Below are 19,620 nucleotides of genomic sequence, written 5' to 3'. Positions count from 1 at the left end.
AACATCATTCTCAGTAAACTATCGCAAGGACAAAAAACCAAAAACCGCATGTTCTCACTCATAGGTGGGAATTGAACAATGAGAACTCATGGACACAGGAAGGGGAACATCACGCTGCGGGGACTGTTGTGGGGTGGGGGGAGGGGGGACAGACAGCATTAGGAGATACACCTAATGCTAAATGACGAGTTAATGGGTGCAGGAAATCAACATGGCACATGGATACATATGTAACAAACCTGCACATTGTGCACATGTACTCTAAAACCGTAAAGTATAATAATAAAAAAAAAAAATAAAAAATTAAAAAAAAAAAAAAGTTACATGGGACAGGAGGTGAGATAAATAAACACAAAAACAAAGCATGATATGTTAGAGAATAAGAAATACCAAGTGAAGGGAGTTCAGGGATGAGAGGCTAATTTTAATATTAAATGAAGTAGTTAGGAGAGGCCTTGATGAGAAAATAATTTTTGGGGCAAAGACCTGAGGGCTAGGGAGAAAAAAAAAAAAAAAAAAAAAAAAAAATTTGGCCAAGTATTTCCAACTGTCCCCCAAGAGTTATGACACATACATTCATTCAACCAACAGGGTATCTTTCCTGATTTTTCTTTTTTTTTTTTTTTTGAGATGGAGTCTCACTCTGTCGCCCAGGCTGGAGGGCAGTGGCGCAATCTCGGCTCACTGCAAGCTCCGCCTCCTGGGTTCACGCCATTCTCCTGCCTCAGCCTCCCCAGCAGCTGGGACTACAGGCACACGCCGCCATGCCTGGCTAATTTTTGTATTTTTGGTAGAGACGGGGTTTCTCTGTGTTAGCCAGGATGGTATCGATCTCCTGACCTCATGATCCGCCCGCTTTGGCCTCCCAAAGTGCTGGGAGTACAGGTGTGAGCCACCACGCCCAGCCAATCTTTCCTAATTTCTTTTTTTTTTTTTTTTTGAGACAGTCTCGCTGTTGCCCAGGCTGGAGTGCAGTGGCGTGATCTCGGCTCACTACAACCTTCACTTCCTAGGTTCAAGTAATTCTCCTGCCTCAGCCTCCTGAGTAGCTGGGACTACAGGCGCCCACCACCATGCCCAGCTAATTTTTGTATTTTTAGTAGAGACAGGGTTTCACCATGTTGGCCAGTCTGGTCTTGAACTCCTGACCTCAAGTGATCCAACCGTTTTGGCCTCCCAAAGTGCTGGGATTACAGGTGTGAGCCACCACACCTGGCCCTAATTTCTTAGAGATAATTACTAAATTCTGAATTTTCCAGTCCAATAGGTGAAAAGTAATGTCCCACTTTAATATTTTAAAACTTCTTTAATTATTAGTGATTTTTGAGCCTGTTATTTATGAATTGGCTATTTATACCTCATTATGTAGATTTTTCATCTATTTCTTCTTGGCATTTATTGTACAATAGAGATAGCAGTCCTTTGTTGTAAATGTTGCAAATATTTTCTCTCAGTTGTTATTATTCTTGTATACAAAATCAGGAAAAATCTTCTCTTTCCAAACTTTCTTTTTCAAAATTTTCCTGTTTATTTTTGAGCATTTATTTTTCCTGATGAAATTTTTGTCAGATTTAAAATCCTGTTGGAAATTTGGGAGAAATGTTTTCTTCACAGATTGATATGTAGGGAATTCACTTTGTATAATGTTGCTTTTTCCCAAACCATTCATTCAAGTTTCGTTTTATGACACTCAATTTAGTTTTTTGTTTCTTTATATAGTTTCTTCAAATTTCTCTAAGGTTTATTACCAGATTTTTTTAAAAACCAATTATCATGTTGTTACTGTGGATTAAATATTTTCTTTGAACATACTTTCTGATTGAGTATTTTCAATCTGTAGGAAGGAAAGTTACTGGTTTTCATACGCTCATTTTATAAATGTCTAGTATTGATATTTTAAGAGGCTAGATGAAAAAGAATGAGGTCAACATGATTTAACCACATTACACAGATACACTATTTTTGATCAAAACTCAGTACACTGATAAATAGTAAGTCTAAGTGTATGTAGAGAAATTGGAATTCTCATACACTGCTGGTAGGAAGGTAAATGGTATAGCCACTCTGGAAAACTGGCAGTTCCTCACAAGGTTAAACAGTTACCATATGAAATGAAAACATATTCACACAAAAAGATGTAACCAAATGTTCGTAGCAACATTACTCACAATAGCCAATTGTCCATCAATTGATAAATGGATAAATAAAATATGTATATCCATACAATGGAATATTATCAACCCATAAAAGGAATTAGTAATGACACTGTATAGGAAATGTCTAGAATCAGTCTATCTGTAGAAACAGATCGTGGATTATTGGTTGTCTAGGTCTGGGGCCTGCAGAGAAACGGGTGGGGGGAAACAAGTATCGACTGCTAATAGACACGGGATTTTTTTTTTGGGGGGGGGGGGTTGGTAATGAAAATGTTCAATAATTGATGGTGATAACAGCTGCACAGCTCTGTGATTATCCTAAAAACCAATGAATTGTACACTTTACACTGGTGAATTATACCTTAGCAAAGTTGTTTTTTTTTTTTTTTAAGAATGTGGAGTCTAGCTTTTTTTTTTTTTAAGACCAAGTCTCACTCTGTCACCCAGGCTGGAGTGTGCTGGTGCCACCTTGGCTCACTGCAACCTCCAGTTCCCAGGTTCAAGTGATTCTCCTGCCTCAGCCTTCCTAGTAGCTGGGATTACAGGTGTGTGCCACCATGTCCAGCTGATTTTTTTTTTTTTTAATATTTTTTAATAGAGACAGAGGCCAGGCTGGTCTCAAACTGCTGACCTCAGGTGGTCCACCTGCCTAGGCCTCCCAAAGTGCTGGGATTATGGGCGTGAGCCACCACGTCCAGCCAGAGTCTAGCATTTTTACAAAAGTAAGTTTGCCTGCAAAGTAGCATTCTAGTCCAGGAGCAAAGTTTACAAATCTGTTTTAGTTTTCCTCAGAGAAATAAAGTAATTCATTAAAAAAAGACTGCCTTTTTCAGTTATGTAAATTTCTCTCATTTTGCCACAAATATGAAAGTTGGCATCATTTTTTTTTTTTTTTTTTTCTGAGACAGAGTCTCACTCTGTTGTCTAGGCTGGAATGCAGTGGCATGATCTTGGTTCACTACAGCCTTGACCTCCCAGGCTCAGGCAATCCTCCTACTTCAGCCTTCCAAGGTGGGAGCTGAATCCCACAGGCTCATGCCACCATGCCTGGCTTTTTTTTCCTTTCATTTTTTGTAGAAACAGCATCTCCCTATGTTTACCAGGCTGGTCTTAAACTCCTAGGCTCAAGCAATCCTCTCGTCTTGGTCTCCAAAAGTGCTGGGATTACAGGAGTGAGCCACCACGCCCAGCTAACACTTCATTTCTAATATTCCAGGTGAGAAAACTGAGTCCAGACTGTTTTTTAAACAAGATATACATACACACACAAACACACACATGCACTCTCTCTCTCTCTCTCTGTCATAAATGTTACCAATGAGTGTTTTATAAGTATCTTGGCTTTTCAAAATCTGAACATTAAAACATTAAGTCCAAATTTCCCTACACTCACTGGCTAATTCTGATGTCCCAGAAAGCCAAAAAAAGACTGAACCAAATCCAATACATAGCAAACTGTGATTTCCATATTTCAAGTGACTTCTGCAGTTACAATGATTTTACTGTAGTAGTCTATGAATGAAAAAAGCCAATTCTGGCCGGGCGCGGTGGCTCATGCCTGTAATCCCAGAACTTTGAGAGACCGAGGTGGGTGGATCACGAGGTCAGGAGATCGAGACCATCCTGGCTAACACAGTGAAACCCCGTCTCTACTGAAAATACAAAAAAATAAGCTGGGCGCGGTGGCGGGCGCCTGTAGTCCCAGCTATAAAGGAGGCTGAGGCAGGAGAATGGCGTGAACCTGGGAGGTGGAGCTTGCAGTGAACTGAGATCATGCCACTGCACTACAGCCTGGGCGACAAAGCGAGACTCCTTCTCAAAGAAAAAGAAAAAAGCCAATTCTAACCATCTCACTTTTGCTGGACATCATCTTTTTATCAGGCCAGTATCTGCTTGCTGTTAGTTAAAACCTAAGCCAGATCAAGTACTTGCTTTCAAAATGTACCTAGAGACCAACACTTCTGAATAACTATAAGGAAGTATGAAAATAAGAGTTACTGATTCTACGTATGTTCAAACCTATTTTGTTTTTCTTGGACTGAATGTCTTTAGTTCAAGTATTACCTGTTTTGGCCAATTGCTTAATGCTTGATAAAACTGAATGCATTAAGCGTGAAGCAAAACATTCCATGCAGTCATCATGAAACTAAAATGAGCAGAAAAGCTATTTCTCAAAGCCCACTCTATTACAAAAGTCCAAACTCACATCCTAGAGCAGGAATACACCCAGAGTGAGAATTGTTCAGTGCAGTGAACTTCAAGGTAATGAAATCTGTATATTACCCAGCAGGGTTTTTCCCCCCTAATATATCTACTTCTTTTGTTTTTGTTGCTGCTGTTGTTTTTTACCTACAAAAAGAAAGAAGCAAATTAGGGCATTAGACCTCAAAAAGTTAGGTAAATATTCACAATCCAATTATTTATATGAGATAACCTGACAGGATGTAGAACATGAAACATATATGTAACTCGTTTTATTTAGTTATTTCAGTATATGCCTAAATTCAGTGCCCCACATTTCAAAGAACACAGCCTAATACCAAAGTTGGCAACCTCTGAGACAGTATCACACATTCTTCTCCCTGACGTCTGAGTTGGCCACAGACTCACAGACTCTCACTCTCTGTTCCCACTAGGACCTTCGTACTGCCACCCTGCCTCTGGATATGCAGTCAGAACACTAAACCTCTTGCAAAAGTCACTGTACTCCCTTACTGTAAAGGGTTACACTGCTTAAAATACAGATTTGCAAAAATTTTCCAAGAATGCCATAATTTTTAGGTGGTCATCCTTTCACTATCAGGCCCAATAACAACAGTAGTGAATTTTTGGCTTGTTGCTTCCTTTTTCTGGGAGGTGGAAGTCAGTGGTTACAGAAATACATGCCATCCCATGAAGCCGCTCATCCTCAACTTTTTTTTTTTTTTTTTTTGAGACAGAGTTTCGCTCTTGTTGCCCAGGCTGGAGTGCAATGGCACAATCTTGGCTCACTGCAACCTCCATCTCCCAGGTTCAAGTGATTCTTCTGCCTCAGCCTTCCAAATAGCTGGGATTGCAGGCATGCACCATCACACCCAGCTAATTTTGTATTTTTAATAGAGACGGGGTTTCTCCATGTTGGTCAGGCTGGTCTCGAACACCCGACCTCAGGTGATCCGCCCGCCTCGGCCTCCCAAAGTGCTGGGATTACGGGCATGAGCCACTGCATCCAGCCTCAACATTCACATCGGGAGAGATGAAGTAATAGGAATAGACATAACCCTCCATCTAAAACAGTTTTAAAACACTGGATTAAACAGTGGTTTAAGGCTGGGTGCAGTGGCTCACGCCTGTAATCCCAGCACTTTGGAAGGCTGAGGTAGGAGGATTGCTTGAGTCCAAGAGTTCAAGACCAGCCTGGGCAATATAGCGAGATCCCATCTCTAAAAAAAACCTAAAAAAGTAGCTGGGCATGGTGGCACACACCTACTTGGGAGGCTGAGGTGGGAGGATTGCTTGAGCCTGGGAGGTCAAGGCTGCAGTGAGCCAGAACTGTACCACTGCACTCCAGGCTGGGTGGCAGAGTAAGACTCTGTCTCCAAAACAAAACAAAACAAAAAAAGTCTTAAAAGCAGCCAGAGAAGAGATGCTTCACATACAGAAAGGAAGTTGACAGCACATTTTGCATCAGAAACAATGCAAGCTATAAGACAGGGTACTGAAAGAAAAAAAAAAAAAAACTTCCAATCTGGAGTTATTTACCAATCACAATTATCTTTCAAAAACACAAAAACAAAGGTGAACAAGCGTAGGTAAATTCATAGACAGAAAGTTTAATACAGGTTACTAAGGACTGCAAAAAGAGGGATAGGGAGTTATTGTTTAATGGGTACAGTTTCTGATTGGGATGATGAAAAGTTCTGGAAACGGAAGGATCGTAGTAATAGTTGTACAACACTGTGAATGTGCTTATACCACTGAACTGTACACTTAAGAGTGGCTGAACCGGTAAATTTTCTTATTTATATTTAATTACAATAAAAAAAATTTTAAAGGGTACACTAGTTCTCTATCTACGTTAACAGATCTCAAGACACCTGCTGGGCATGGTGGCTCATGCCTGTAATCCTAACACTATGGGAGAGCAAGGCGGGAGGATCACTGGGGCTTAGGAGTTTTGAGACCAGCCTGGGCAACATAGGAAGACTCTGTCTTTACAAAACATAAAATAAAAAATTTAGGCTGGGCCCAGTGGCTCACTCCTCTAATCCCAGCAGTTTAGGAGGCCAAGGCAGGCAGATCACTTGAGGTCAGAAGTTCGAGACCAGCCTGGCCAACATGGCAAAACCCTGTTTCTACTAAAAGTACAAAAATTAGCTGGGCATGGTGGCAGGCGCCTGTAATCCCAGCTACTCAGGAGGCTGAGGCAAGAGAACCACTTGAACACGGGAGGCGGAGGTTGCAGTGGGCTGAGATCATGCCACTGCACTCCAGCCTGGACGGCAAAAGTGAGCACTACAGCCTGGTGACAGGGGCGAGACTCTGTCTCAAAAAGAAAAAAAAGAAAAAAAAATTAGCTGGGCATGGTGGAGCACTCCTGTAGTTCCAGCTACTCAGGAAGCTGAGGCAGGCGGACTGCTTGAGCCTGAGAGGTAGGCTGCAGTGAGCCATGATCACACCACTGCATTCCTGCACTGCATTCCAGCCTGGGTGACAAAGAAAGGATTTGTGTCAGAAAGAAAAAAAAAAAAAGACATAACATCCAGGGAAAAAAGAGACATTTCAGAATATGGGATATATAATGTCATTTATTAAAAAGCACAAAAACACTACGCTTGAGCCAGGAGTCATGGTGTGCATCTGTAGTTTCAGCTAGGAGGACTGCTTGAGCCCAGGAGTTGGAGGCCAACCTGAGCAACATAGTGAGATCCTGTCTTTCAAACACAAAAAAACCCACTATATTTTGTCATTTATATGTATGGAATAGTGACAGAAAGAAGATCAGTGATTGCTTAGGGATGGAGAAGTGAGAGTGAGGAGAAAACAGCGTGGGGATCATACGCGTATCCCGCGTGAGCAGTGGTCTATGAGGGAGGGGAAGAAGACGGCAACTGGAGACGGGATGCCAATGAGGACGACAGACCTTCCCAGATACTGGAGCAGATGATAGCATCTAAGGTCCCCAATACCGCCTCAAGACTCCCATAGCCTCTCTTGCCTCATAAATAAAAAACTGTTTCTCCACTCACAATGCTTTTGACACCAGATGTGTGTTTTCCACAAGCAAATCTTCTATTCTCTGTGGAGACCAATCGAGCTTCCTACAATTTAATTAAATTCTGACACTACCTGGAGATAGCACAGACCCCGTAGGTTTAGGGCTCAGTCCCACAGACTGCCCCCCACTTCAGATGCTAATTGCAAGTAGTGGATCCTCAAATTAGCCACAAATCAGTCAAATTAGTCTGACTTGGCTACAAACTGGGCGTTCCCATGTTGGGACTCAGTAACCAATACTTCAGGGTATCTCTGACTTTCTCCCCCAACCACCCACCCCTACAACTGACTTCTCCCAAAGCCAGAATGATGTTCTCTGAAGTTCCTTTATCGCCTAAAATCCAGACCCACCAAGAAGAACAACTGTTTTGTCTTCCCCTCCCAGTAAGACCAAGAATGTAATCACACCTGAAGAGATCTTTCCACAAGATAATGTACAAGTTAATCTCCCTTCCCTGATCCATTCATTCTTCCTAGTAATCCCCACAACAGAATTCCTCTTCTCCCTTCTCCTATAACCTGTTTTATTTAATTAATTTATTTTTTAGGCTAGTCAAGTGAAGCAGTGGGAATGGAGAAGGAACAAAGAAATCTGTAACTGGCTGTGATCAATTAGCCGTAAACACCACTGCACCTGGACCAGCCATATAACCTGTTTTGCCAGGATATTATACATGCTTCCGAACCCCTTGTGGGGTGAGTAATCTCTGTGGTTCCCCCGTGTACATGTAATAAAATCTGTATGACTTTTCTCCAATTAATCTGCCTCTTGTGAGTTGATTTTTCAGCAAACCTTCGGAGAGCAATGGGGAAGCTTTTCCCTGGCCCCTACACCCACAACCCCCTCCTCATGTTAAACAATTTGCTCCAAAACCACTTTACTATAAAGGATATTATAAAGGATATTATAAAGGATACAAATGAAGAGCCAGATGAAGAGGTACATGGGGCAAGGTACAGGGGGACGCAGAGCTTCCAAGCCAGGTCCAGATGTACCACCCTCCCAGGACCTTGATTTGTTCACCGAGCAGGAAGCTCTCTGAACTCCTACATTTTGGGTTAAGGGGGTCCCATTACCTAAGCAAGACTGATTAAATCATTGGCTGCTGGTGATTAACTCCATCTCCAGGCCCCTCTGCCCTCCTCAGAAATAATGGGGAGGTAGGCTGAAAGTCCTAACTCTCTAACCACATTGTTGATTCCTCTGGCAACCAGAAGCCATCCTCCAAGAGCCACCTCATTAGCATAAAATCAGGTTTGGTTGGCAGGGGCTTATCATAAATAACAAAAGATGCTCTTCTCACTTCTATTACTCAGGATCTCATGGGAATCAACAGACCTTAATGAAAAATTTAACCTTTTACTTGAACAAGGGTTTTAGCCACTGTCAGGAATCAGCGATGAATAGCAGATATATTTTTTCATTATATTACAGCATCACACGTCACCTCTGAATCCATCCCCACTCCACCACTGCCAAGGGTTTCTCCGAGGTGAACCCCAGTCTAATTCTTTTTTCTCCCAGGCATCCAGACAGTCTGGTGTGTAAAAGATGGCAGCCAGAATTTCCTGGGCATAAGGTCCGTCTGAAGAACAGAGCTGGGGCAGAGGCCAGAACTAAGAGAAATAGTTGGGGACATCTCTAAGTCAGCTATCTTCTAATTGGAATACAGTACCCCTGGAGTGCAGGTAAACTTTTCAGGGACTAACAGGCATAGACAGTTTTTAAAAGGAATCAATTTCCTGATCCTCAACTTCCATGGGAATTCCTTACTAAAAACCATTTGCCCAAGGATGTGCCTGGGATGAAGTGCCTCATCTCATTTCCTTTTCAAAATCTTCTTTCTCCATTTTATAAAAGCAGCATATATACCTACCACATGATCCAGCTATTCTACTTCTAGGTTTGACTCAAGAAAAATGGAAATATATTTCCATGCAAGGAAGGACTTGTACATGACTGTTCATAGCACCTTTATTTAAAACAGCCAAAACCAAAAACAATCCCAATGATCTTCAACAGATTAATGAATTGTAGTACATCCACAGGATAGAATACTACTCAGCCATAAGAAGGAATGAACTACTGATACACACATCCCACCAAAAAGTACATGCTATATGATGATTCTATCCGTATAAAACTCTAAAAAATGCAAACTAATCTGTAGTAACAGAAAGCAGATTAGTAGCCTGAGGACAAAAGAGCAGGAGTGAGGCGCTGCTTAGCACAAGGAAACATTTGGGGATAATGGATACGTTCTCTACCTTGCTTGTGCTGATGGGTTCCTAGGTATCAAAACTCATCCAACTGTAAAGTTTTAATATGTATAACTTATTATACATATTATGTATACATACATATGTCAATTATACCTCAATAAATCTATTTTTAAGTGAAATTTAAAACATGAATAATTTATTACCAGCAGAACTTCTCTATAAGAAATGTTCAAGAGGCCGGGCACAGTGGCTCACTCCTGTAATCCCAGCACTTTGGGAGGCTGAGGCAGGCAGATCACCTGAGGTCAGGAGTTCGAGACCAGCCTGGCCAACGTTGCAAAACCCCATCTCTACTAAAAATACAAAAATTAGCCGGGCATGGTGGCAGGTGTCTGTAATCCCAGCTACTCAGGAGGTTGAGGCAGGAGAATCGCTTGAACCCAGGAGGTCAAGGTTGCAGTGAGCCGAGATCACACCACTGCACCCCAGCCTGGGAGACAGAGCAAGAATCCATCTCAAAACAAAACAAAACAAAAAGAAATGTTAAAGGAAGTTCTTCAAACAAAAGGAAAACTATGTAAGTTACAAAACTAGATATGCTTGGAGGTACTTAGCTTTCCTTTTCTAAGTGCTGTTAATTTTTTCTTTTCTTGTCTTTTTCTTTTTTCTTTTGAGACAGGGTCTCAATCTGTGGCCCAGGCTAGAGTGCAGTGGTGCAATCTTGGCTCACTGCAGCCTCAACCTCCTGGGCTAAGCAATCCTCCTGCCTCAGCCTCCTAAAGTGCTGGAATTACAGGCATGAGCCCTATGCCTGGCTGTTAATAATAATTTTTCAATTTTCAGGTTTGGAGCCATAATACTGCTATCTAAATAGGTGAAGTAGCATTGGCTACACAGTCAGCCAAAGAGTTGGCTGAATTCAACTCCTGGCTAAGGCCAGGAGTTCAAGACCAGCCTGGGCAACAATGTAACAAGACCCTGTCTCTACAAAAAAAAATTTTTTTGAGACAGAATTCTACTCTTGTTGCCCAGGCTAGAGTGCAATGGCGCATCTCGGCTCACCACAACCTCCACCTCCCGGGTTCAAGCAATTCTCCTACCTTAGCCTCCCAAGTAGCTGGGATTACAGGCATGCACTACCACGCCCAGCTAATTTTGTACTTTTAGTAGACATGGGGTTTCTCCACGTTGGCCCAACCTCAGGTGATCCTCCTGCCTCGGCCTCCCCAAGTACTGGGATTACAGGTGTGAGCCACTGCACCCAGCCAAAAGAATTTTTTTTAAAGTAGCTAGGCATGGTGGTACACACCTGTAGCTAAGAGGCTGCAATGGGAGGATCCCATAAGCCCATAGGTTTGAGGCTGCAGTGAGCTATAATTGCGTCGGTACACTCCAGCCTGGGTAACAGAGTGAGGCTTTTTCTCTCTCTCTCTCTGTCTCTCTCTCTCTCTCTCAAAACAAAGGTGAACTATGCTGTAGCATCTGAATCATTCACAATAGCTAAGGTATGGAAACAACTGAAATGCCCATCAATGGATAAATGGATAAAATAAATACGGCATATACATACAAAGGAATACTACTCAGCCTCAAGCAGAAAATTATGTCATATTCAACAACATGGATGAACCTAGAGGACATTAGGCTAAGTGAAATAAGCATAAGCCAGGCATACTAAGGCAAATACCACATGATATGTGGAATCTAAAAAAGTTGAACTCATACATGTGGAGTACCAGAGGCTGGAGGAAGTGGGTTAGATAGAGAAAGGAGAGGTGCCAGTTAAAGGGTACAAGGTTGTGGTTAGACAGGAGTAGTAAGTTCTGGTGATCTATTGCATAGCATGGTGACTACAATTCATAATAATGTATTGTGTATTTCAAAATAACAAAAAGAGTGGATTTTAAATGTCCTCACCACAAAGAAATAAGTATTTGAGGTAACAGATGTGTTAATTACCCTGATTTTTTCATTCCACAACATATACATGTATTGAAACATCACACTGTATCCCATGAACATATACAGTTATTATATGTTAATTAAAAGTTAAAGAACTGAAAACTTACATTTGTTAAAAAAGTAAAGTTACATTTGTCATTCCCTGTCCTACACTTTTGTTACACAAGAATTTATGAGAAAGAGGAGTGTGGCATGATGGTTACAAAATTACTACTCATTCTAAAATGTTTAGTTAGATTAAGCAAACCAGTTTTTCCACAGTAAAACAAATCACTAAGACTGGTTTTGAGTACAAGGAAAAAGGGCAGTTGTCTTAAATCTCTTTAAACAGATGAAGTAAGCTTAAGATCTTTACTTGCTCCAACATAAAATCCCAACAATTAAATGTTTGGCTTGAGGAACAGCACTTCTCATATGCCAGAGAAATCAAATGACTGTCCTGTCTTTGATCCTAGATAATTTTTTTTCTCCAGATCAGACCAACATGCCCCAATGCCTACATGATTAAAACAAAGGAGACAAAATTACAACTGAAAACTAATTGAAAGTAACTTAAAAATAATTACTGTTGGCTCTGTATGCCTAAAATTAAGAAAAGATTGGTATCAGAATTAAGTAAGGTAAGAAGGATCGCATGGGAATCAACAGACCTTAATGAAAAATTTAACCTTTTACTTGAACAAGACAAAGCCTAGAGCTTCATAGCTTTCCCCAGAAAACTAGGAAACTTAATAGCTACTTAGGGAGAAAGAAGTATGAAATGCATTATAATAAGACTGTTTCATCAGAAAGTTAATTTAGTATGTGCATCTATTAATTAAAATATGCTACTTTAAGGAAAAAAAAATAAACAGTAACTGTCAATGCTTAAGTCTCCAATAACTGAAGCAAAATTAAACTAGAGAAAGGCTTGCTGCTAGCCTTTTGTACGACTCACAAATAAATATATACACATATATCTTTTTTTTGGAGACAGGGTCTTACTTTGTTGCCTAGGTTGGAGTGCAGTGGCACAATCACGGCTCACTGCAGCCTCAATCTCCCATGCTCAAGCGATCCTTCTGCCTTAGCTTTTCGAGTAGCTGAGACTATGGGTGCGCACCACCATGCCCAGCTAATTAAAAAAAAAATTTTTTTTGTAGGGACAGGGTCTCACTATCTCACTATGTTGCCCAGACTGGTCTCAAACTTGTGGGCTCAAGGGATCCTTCTGCCCTGGCCTCCCAAAATGCTGGGATTACAAGCATGAGCCACCGCACTCAGCCACAAATATTTTTTGAGCATAGTATTATTTAGTATTGCTCTAGGCACTGCAGCTCCAACATGAACAAAACAGACAAGACCTCTGCTCTCATGGAGCTTACACTCTACCACACACACACACACAAAAAAAACCCACAAAAAAAAAAAAAAAAACAAGAGAAAAAACAGGGCAAGAAGATACAAAATGAATGGAGGTAGGAAGGCTTCTTGGAGGACATGACATTTGAGTTAAAACCTGAATGGTGAGAGACAACCAGGTGACAACTGGAACTCTCCAGGCAAGGATAATACAAAGGTATTATAAAAATGTTTAATGGACTATCGCTAAACTAAGTACTTCTAATAAAAAGCATTATCCAAGCCGGGCGCGGTGGCTCACGCCTGTAATCCCAGCACTTTGGGAGGCCGAGACGGGCGGATCACGAGGTCAGGAGATCAAGACCATCTTGGCTAACACGGTGAAACCCCGCTTCTACTAAAAACTACAAAAAATTAGCCGGGCATGTTGGCGGGCGCCTGTAGTCCCAGCTACTCGGGAGGCTGAGGCAGGAGAATGGCGTGAACCCAGGAGACGGAGCTTGCAGTGAGCTGAGATCGCGCCACTGCATTCCAGCCTGGGGAACACAGCGGGACTCCGTCTCAAAAAAAAAAAAAAAAAAAAAAAGCATTATCCAGTGATTCCTATGTGTGCTGCAGTTTGAAAATCATTGACTGAAAAACAACTCTAATCAGCAAATAAATGGTATGAAATGAACAGGACAGGATTAAAATAAGAATATTTACTTATGATAAGAAGCATTTTATCGAATGCTAAGCATAAGTTGCACACTGTGCTAAATTATATATAGTCTCATTTTCTGGCTGAAGACATATTATGAGATAGTCATGACATTTATAAGTAACCATATTTAAACTATCTTTGTGATAGGATAGGTCAAAAAGATAAAGATACTCAACCTTCCTCTTAATGCAAAATTTAAAATACCAGGTTAGCATTTCACTTACTGATCTTTAAAAATGTTAATGATTCATATCTAAGGTTGGTAAGGGCAAGAATGAAAAAATCCTCTCATTTCATGTAGTTGTGTGAAAAACTAGTTTAATTTTTTTAATTGACAAAAATTATATTTATGGTATATAACATGATGTTTTGATATACATGTTTTGACATAGTGGCTCACACCTGTAATCCCAGCACTTTGGGAGGCTAGGTCAGGAGGATCACTTAAGGCCAGAGTTCAAGACTAGCCTGGGCAACATAGTGAGAACCCAGCCTCTATATTAAAAGAGAAATAAATAAATAAGGCTGGGAGTGATCGCTCATGCCTGTAATCCCAGCACTTTGGGAGGCCAAGGCGGGTGGATCACTTGAGGCCAGAGTTCAAGACCAGCCTGGCCAACATGGTGAAACCCCGTCTCTACTAAAAATACAAAAATTAGGCAGCCATGGTGCCGCACACTTGTAATCCCGGCTACTCAGGAGGCTGGGGCACAAGAATTGCTTGAACCCAGGAGGAGGCGGTTGCAGTGAGTGGAGATCGAGCCACTGCACTCCAGCCTGGGCAACAGAGTGAGACTGTCTCAAAAAAAAAAAAAAAAAGTTCATTATATACTGTTTATGGTAGTGAAAAACTAGAAATAGTCCAAATGTCCATCAATAAGGGATTAATCATGAAACATCTATAATATGTAATACTATGCAGTACTAAAAAAAAAAGGAGTAATGATGCAAATTGAAGTACACTGAAATGAAAAAATGTCCAGCACATACTGTAAAGGAAAACACTGCATAACAATCTGTATATAATTTTTTTTTTTTTTTTGAAATGGAGTCTCGCTCTGTTACCCAGGCAGGAGTACAACGACGCAATCTCGCCTCACTGTAACCTCCATCTCCCAGGTTCAAGCGATTCTCCTGCCTCACCCTCTCTAGTAGCTGGGATTACAGGCACCTGCCACCAAGCTCAGCTAATTTTTATATTTTCAGTACAGATGAGGTTTCACTACGTTGGTCAGGCTGGTCTCGAACTCCTGACCTCAGGTCATCCACCTGCCTCGGCCTCCCAAAATGCTGGGATTATAGGCATGAGAAACCATGCCCAGCCCCATATAATTTTTTTTTAAGGCCATGGAGGGCCAGGGTGGGTGGCACTGGGCTCCAAGCTCCCCATGCCCACCAGGACTGCAAAGTATCAGCTGTATGTCATTTGTCATGTTAATAAAACTGTTAATAAAGAATTTATAGAAACATACATGTTTGCAAATGCATAGAAAATATATAGAAGGATACATACTAAGCTATTCTTCTCTTACAATTGGAATTGGTGAGGGAAGAGAGAGAAAAAAGGAAAAACAGGAGGCTTCTTTTTACATTTCATAAATTTTTGCACTACTTTTTTTCCTGAACAGTGAACATGAATTACTTCAGGAACACTGTTTTAAAAAATGAGAATGTGTTTGTGTTTACCTACAGCTTGGGGCTTCAATAATGACTTTCCAGAGCTCTTTATATCAGGGAAGATAGAAATGATCCCAAATATTGAGCTAAATATTATGACATTCCTTAAAATGAATTCTGTTCATATAACAATTAACAGAAAACTATTGTAAAAAAGTAGTATAAGTAGTATATTAAGGGTATCTTCTTTTTTTTTTTTATTTCCACAGGTTTTCAAGGAGCAGGTGGTGTTTGGTTACATGAATAAGTTCTTTCAGCGGTGACTTCTGAGATTTTGGTGCACCTATCACCTGAGCAGTGTACACTGTACCCAATATGTAGGCCTTTATCCCCAACCCACCCTTTCTTTAGGGTACCTTTTAACTAGACTTCCACAATAGTCATGTAAAATAAAATTTAATGTGATCTGCAAAGCTCTTGGGGATCTAGTCTCATGCTTCTCAAACAAATTTCTGTATTCATACAACTCACCCGTGGATCCTGTTAAACTGTAGGCCAACTCATACCTCACCACTTCATACTTCAGATATAGTGAATTACTGCTTTTCACTCAACATGTTCTTCACATTTCTGTGCCTTTCTACGTATTCTTCTTCAGCCTATATGGTTTTCTCCTCACCTCCTCTACCTCAAAAACTTTTACTCTGCTATAGGTTCAGGTCAAACATTGCAGATGTATAATAGATGCGTCTTCTTTTGTATTCCTCAAGGCCCCTATGCGTTTATGTTCCAGAATTTATCACATTTATTACACATGTGTCCATCTCCCTATGAGACTATGGGTTTGAGGATAGGAAACGTCTGTCCTCAGCACACAGATATTTGCTTCTTTTTTCCTTTTTTTTTTTGAGACAGGGTCTTGCTTTGCTTGCTTTGTTGCTGGAGTGCAGTGGCACAATCAGGGCCCATCTTCAGCCTTGACCTTCCAGGCTCGAGCAATCTTCCCACCTCAGCCTCCCAAGTAGCTGGGACCACAGGTGCACGCTACCACCCAGCTAAGTTTTAAAAACTTTTTGTAGAGACAGGGTCTCACAGTGTTGCCCAGGCTGTTCTCGAACTCCTGGCCTCAAGCAACCCTCCCGCCTCAGACTCTAAAGTGCTGGGATTACAGGCGTAAGCCTACATATATGACAAATGTTTTCTGAGTACAAGTCACTGAGGTATCAGGTTTCTGCCACTACTTTGAAATAATGATTGTCAATATCACTTTCATTCCACAATATTTTCTTTAAGGTAATACTCAGCTTAAAAATAGGTAATCTCTTAAGTTAAAATATAAGACAACACATATTCGAAATTAAAGTGAAGCTGGGGGCCAGGTGTGGTGGCCCATACCTGTAATCCCAGCACTTTGGGAGGCCTAGGTGGGCAGATCACTTGAGGCCAGGAGTTCAAGACCAGCCTGGACGACAGGACAAAACCCCGTCTCTACCACAAATACGAAAATTATCTGGGTGTGGTGGTGCACTCCTGTATCCCAGCTACTTGGGAGGCTGAGGCACAAGAATTGCTTGAACCTTGGAGGCGGAGGTTGCAGTGAGCTAATATCATGCCACTACACTCCAGCCTGGGCAACAGAGCCAGACTCTGTCTCAAAAAAAAAAAAAAAAAAATTAAATTAAAAAATAAAGTGAAGCTGAATGCAGTGGCTCATGCTTATAATCCCAGTACTTTTGGAGGTCATGATGGGAAGATCACTTGAGGCCAGGAGTTGGAGACCAGCCTGGACAACTTAGCAAGACCCTGTCTTTAAAATTTTTTTTTTTTAATTTAATTCAAAGAAAAAATTAAAGTAAAATATCACAGTATTTGATGAGATGCTTACCTTATGCTTAAAAAAGTCAAGTTAGGCTGGGCACAGTGGCTCATGCCTGCAATCCCAGCACTTTGGGAGGCCGAGGTGGGCAGATCATAAGGTCAGGAGTTTGAAACCAGCCTGGCCAACATAGCGAAACCCCCATCTCTACTAAAAATACAAAAATTAGCCGGGCATGGTGGCGCACACTTGTAGTCCCACCTACTTGGGAGGCTGAGGCAGGAGAATTGCTTGAACCCGGGAGGCGGAGGTTGCGGTGAGCCGAGATCAGGCCACTGCACTCTAGCCTGGGCGATAGAGTGAGACTCCGTCTCAAAAAAAAAAAAAAAATCAAGTTAATTTCACATCATTTTGGCATAAAAGGGGCAAAACAAAGATTGTGCTCTTCAGTACTCTTTTAAATACTTACAGAAAAAATAAGAACGGCATCAAATTTCTAATAGTCTTTCCTCTTAAACTTTTTAGGACTCATTATATTTTTAGAACAAATGATAAAATAAGATCTTAAAATGCTTACACAGGCAGCCCTGTTTTTACCACTCACCTTCCTCATCTATCCATTTCATGGTGAAGAGCTGTTCGTTGTCAAAAGAACACATGTCTCGAACCTCATTGCAAAGGCCCTCAAAGGAGATGGAAGGTTCAAAATGTGTTATCATGATATCCCTGAAAAAGAAAAGGAGTTTTAAGTTTGAAAATGATTAAAAATAATAATGCTCTATATATTACTGAATGCTTGACAATTTGATGAACTTCAGTAATTTTGTGTATGCATCAACATGCATTGCTTCCAGTAAATGATTTCATTCAAGTAAAAATTAAAATATCAAGCTGGGCACGGTGGCTCATGCACTTTGGGAGGCAGAGCTGGGCAGATCACTTTAGCCCAGGAGCTCAAGACCAGCCTGGGCAACATGGTGAAACCCCGTCTCTACTAAAAATACAAAAAAAATTAGCCAGAGGCTGAGGTGGGAGGATCCCTTCTCAGGCGGGGAGCGTGGGAGGTGGAGGTTACAGTGAGCTGAGATCACATCACTGCACTCCAGCCTGGGCAACAGAGGAGACTGTCTCAAAAAAATAAATAAAAACAAAAGAAAATAAAAAAATCAAATACACATATATACATTTGCATAATTATACTGTTTAAATAATTTCTAAAATAAAAATAGAAAATAGCTTATTTTAATGACAAAAGAGAATTGCTTGCTTTAAAGCAATCTTTCTTTCAAAGAACCCTCAAGGTTACTAGTATGAGGGCATAGGGTTGAGAGAATGTATTCTGGAATTAAATTAAAAGAAGAAAATTCTATAGAATTTCTCTGTCAAAGAATAAGTGTAAAATTATCTTTCTTGAATAAGAGGGAAAAAATTAGTTACACTGGATATCATCGAAATATAACTTCCTTATCAAAGTCCACATTTAAAATTAACACATAAGTAAACATATTTGTAAACAACAAGGCTTTTTCATAAATTTTGCTTTTCAAAAGCTAAAAAATACTTATCAGAACATACAAACACTTTTAAAACATCTGTGTAATATTTTAAAAGTGTAAATATAAGGCTGGGCATGGTGGCTCACGCCTGTAACTCCAGCACTTTGGGAGGCTGAGGCAGATGGATCACCTGAGGTTGGGAGTTCAAGACCAGCCTGACCAATGTGGAGAAACCCTGCCTCTACTAAAAATAAAAAATTTACTGGGTGTGGTGGCACATGCCTGTAATCCCAGCTACTCAGGAGGCTGGGGCAGGAGAATCGCTTGAACCCGGGAGGCGGAGATTGCAGTGAACCAATCACACCATTGCACTCCAGCCTGGGCAACAAGAGTGAAACTCCAACTCAAAAAAAAAAAAAAAATGTGTAAGTATAGGCCGGGTGTGGTGGCTCACACCTGTAATACCAGTACTTTGGGAGGCTGAGGCAGGCGGATCACTCGAGGTCAGGAATTCGAGACCAGCCCGGCAAACACAGTGAAACTCCGTCTCTACTAAAAATACAAAAATTAGCCAGGCATGGTGATGGTCGCCTATAATCCCAGCTACCTGGGACGCTGAGGCAGGATAACCGCTTGAACCCAGGAGGCGGAGGCTGCAGTGAGCCGTGATTGCGTCACTGCACTCCAGCCTGGGCAATAAAGTGAGATTCCGTTTCAAAAAAAAAAAAAGTTTTAAGTATAGACACCCATCAGAGACTCAATGAAGGAGTTATGCTTTATCAACTACCACTCCTTAAGTTCCAGGAACTAAAACATTCAAGGGAGTTTTATATAAACACTTCTCTCAGTAATTGCAAAACCACTATGTTCATAACATTCCACAATCACCAGATCCTTGTTACAGTACCAAAGCTAAAAATGAACTGCAAAATAAAGATATTACATTCTAAAGGTATAAAACAAATTATGCATGTATGATGTTTTTTCCGGTTTAACTTCAGCATTAGCATAAATTATTTTACCATTGATCTTCAACAGAATATAATCTGC

The 19,620-nt window shown here is 40.9% G+C and overlaps 1 protein-coding gene across 1 annotated transcript in view; it reads right to left on the bottom strand.

Annotated features, from left to right (window-relative positions):
- The window catches only part of PRKCI (protein kinase C iota), an 89,931-nt gene that overhangs the window by 58,742 nt on the left and 11,569 nt on the right, over nucleotides 1-19,620 (bottom strand). The window contains exon 2 of the mRNA XM_063621632.1: nucleotides 17,679-17,800. Within this exon, the coding sequence (XP_063477702.1) occupies nucleotides 17,679-17,800 (122 nt within the window). The remainder of the gene's footprint in view (nucleotides 1-17,678; nucleotides 17,801-19,620) is intronic.

This window comes from Symphalangus syndactylus, chromosome 17 (assembly GCF_028878055.3).
Source record: "Symphalangus syndactylus isolate Jambi chromosome 17, NHGRI_mSymSyn1-v2.1_pri, whole genome shotgun sequence".
Lineage (NCBI taxonomy): Eukaryota > Metazoa > Chordata > Mammalia > Primates > Hylobatidae > Symphalangus > Symphalangus syndactylus.
This window is presented reverse-complemented; position numbering and strand designations above follow the sequence as displayed.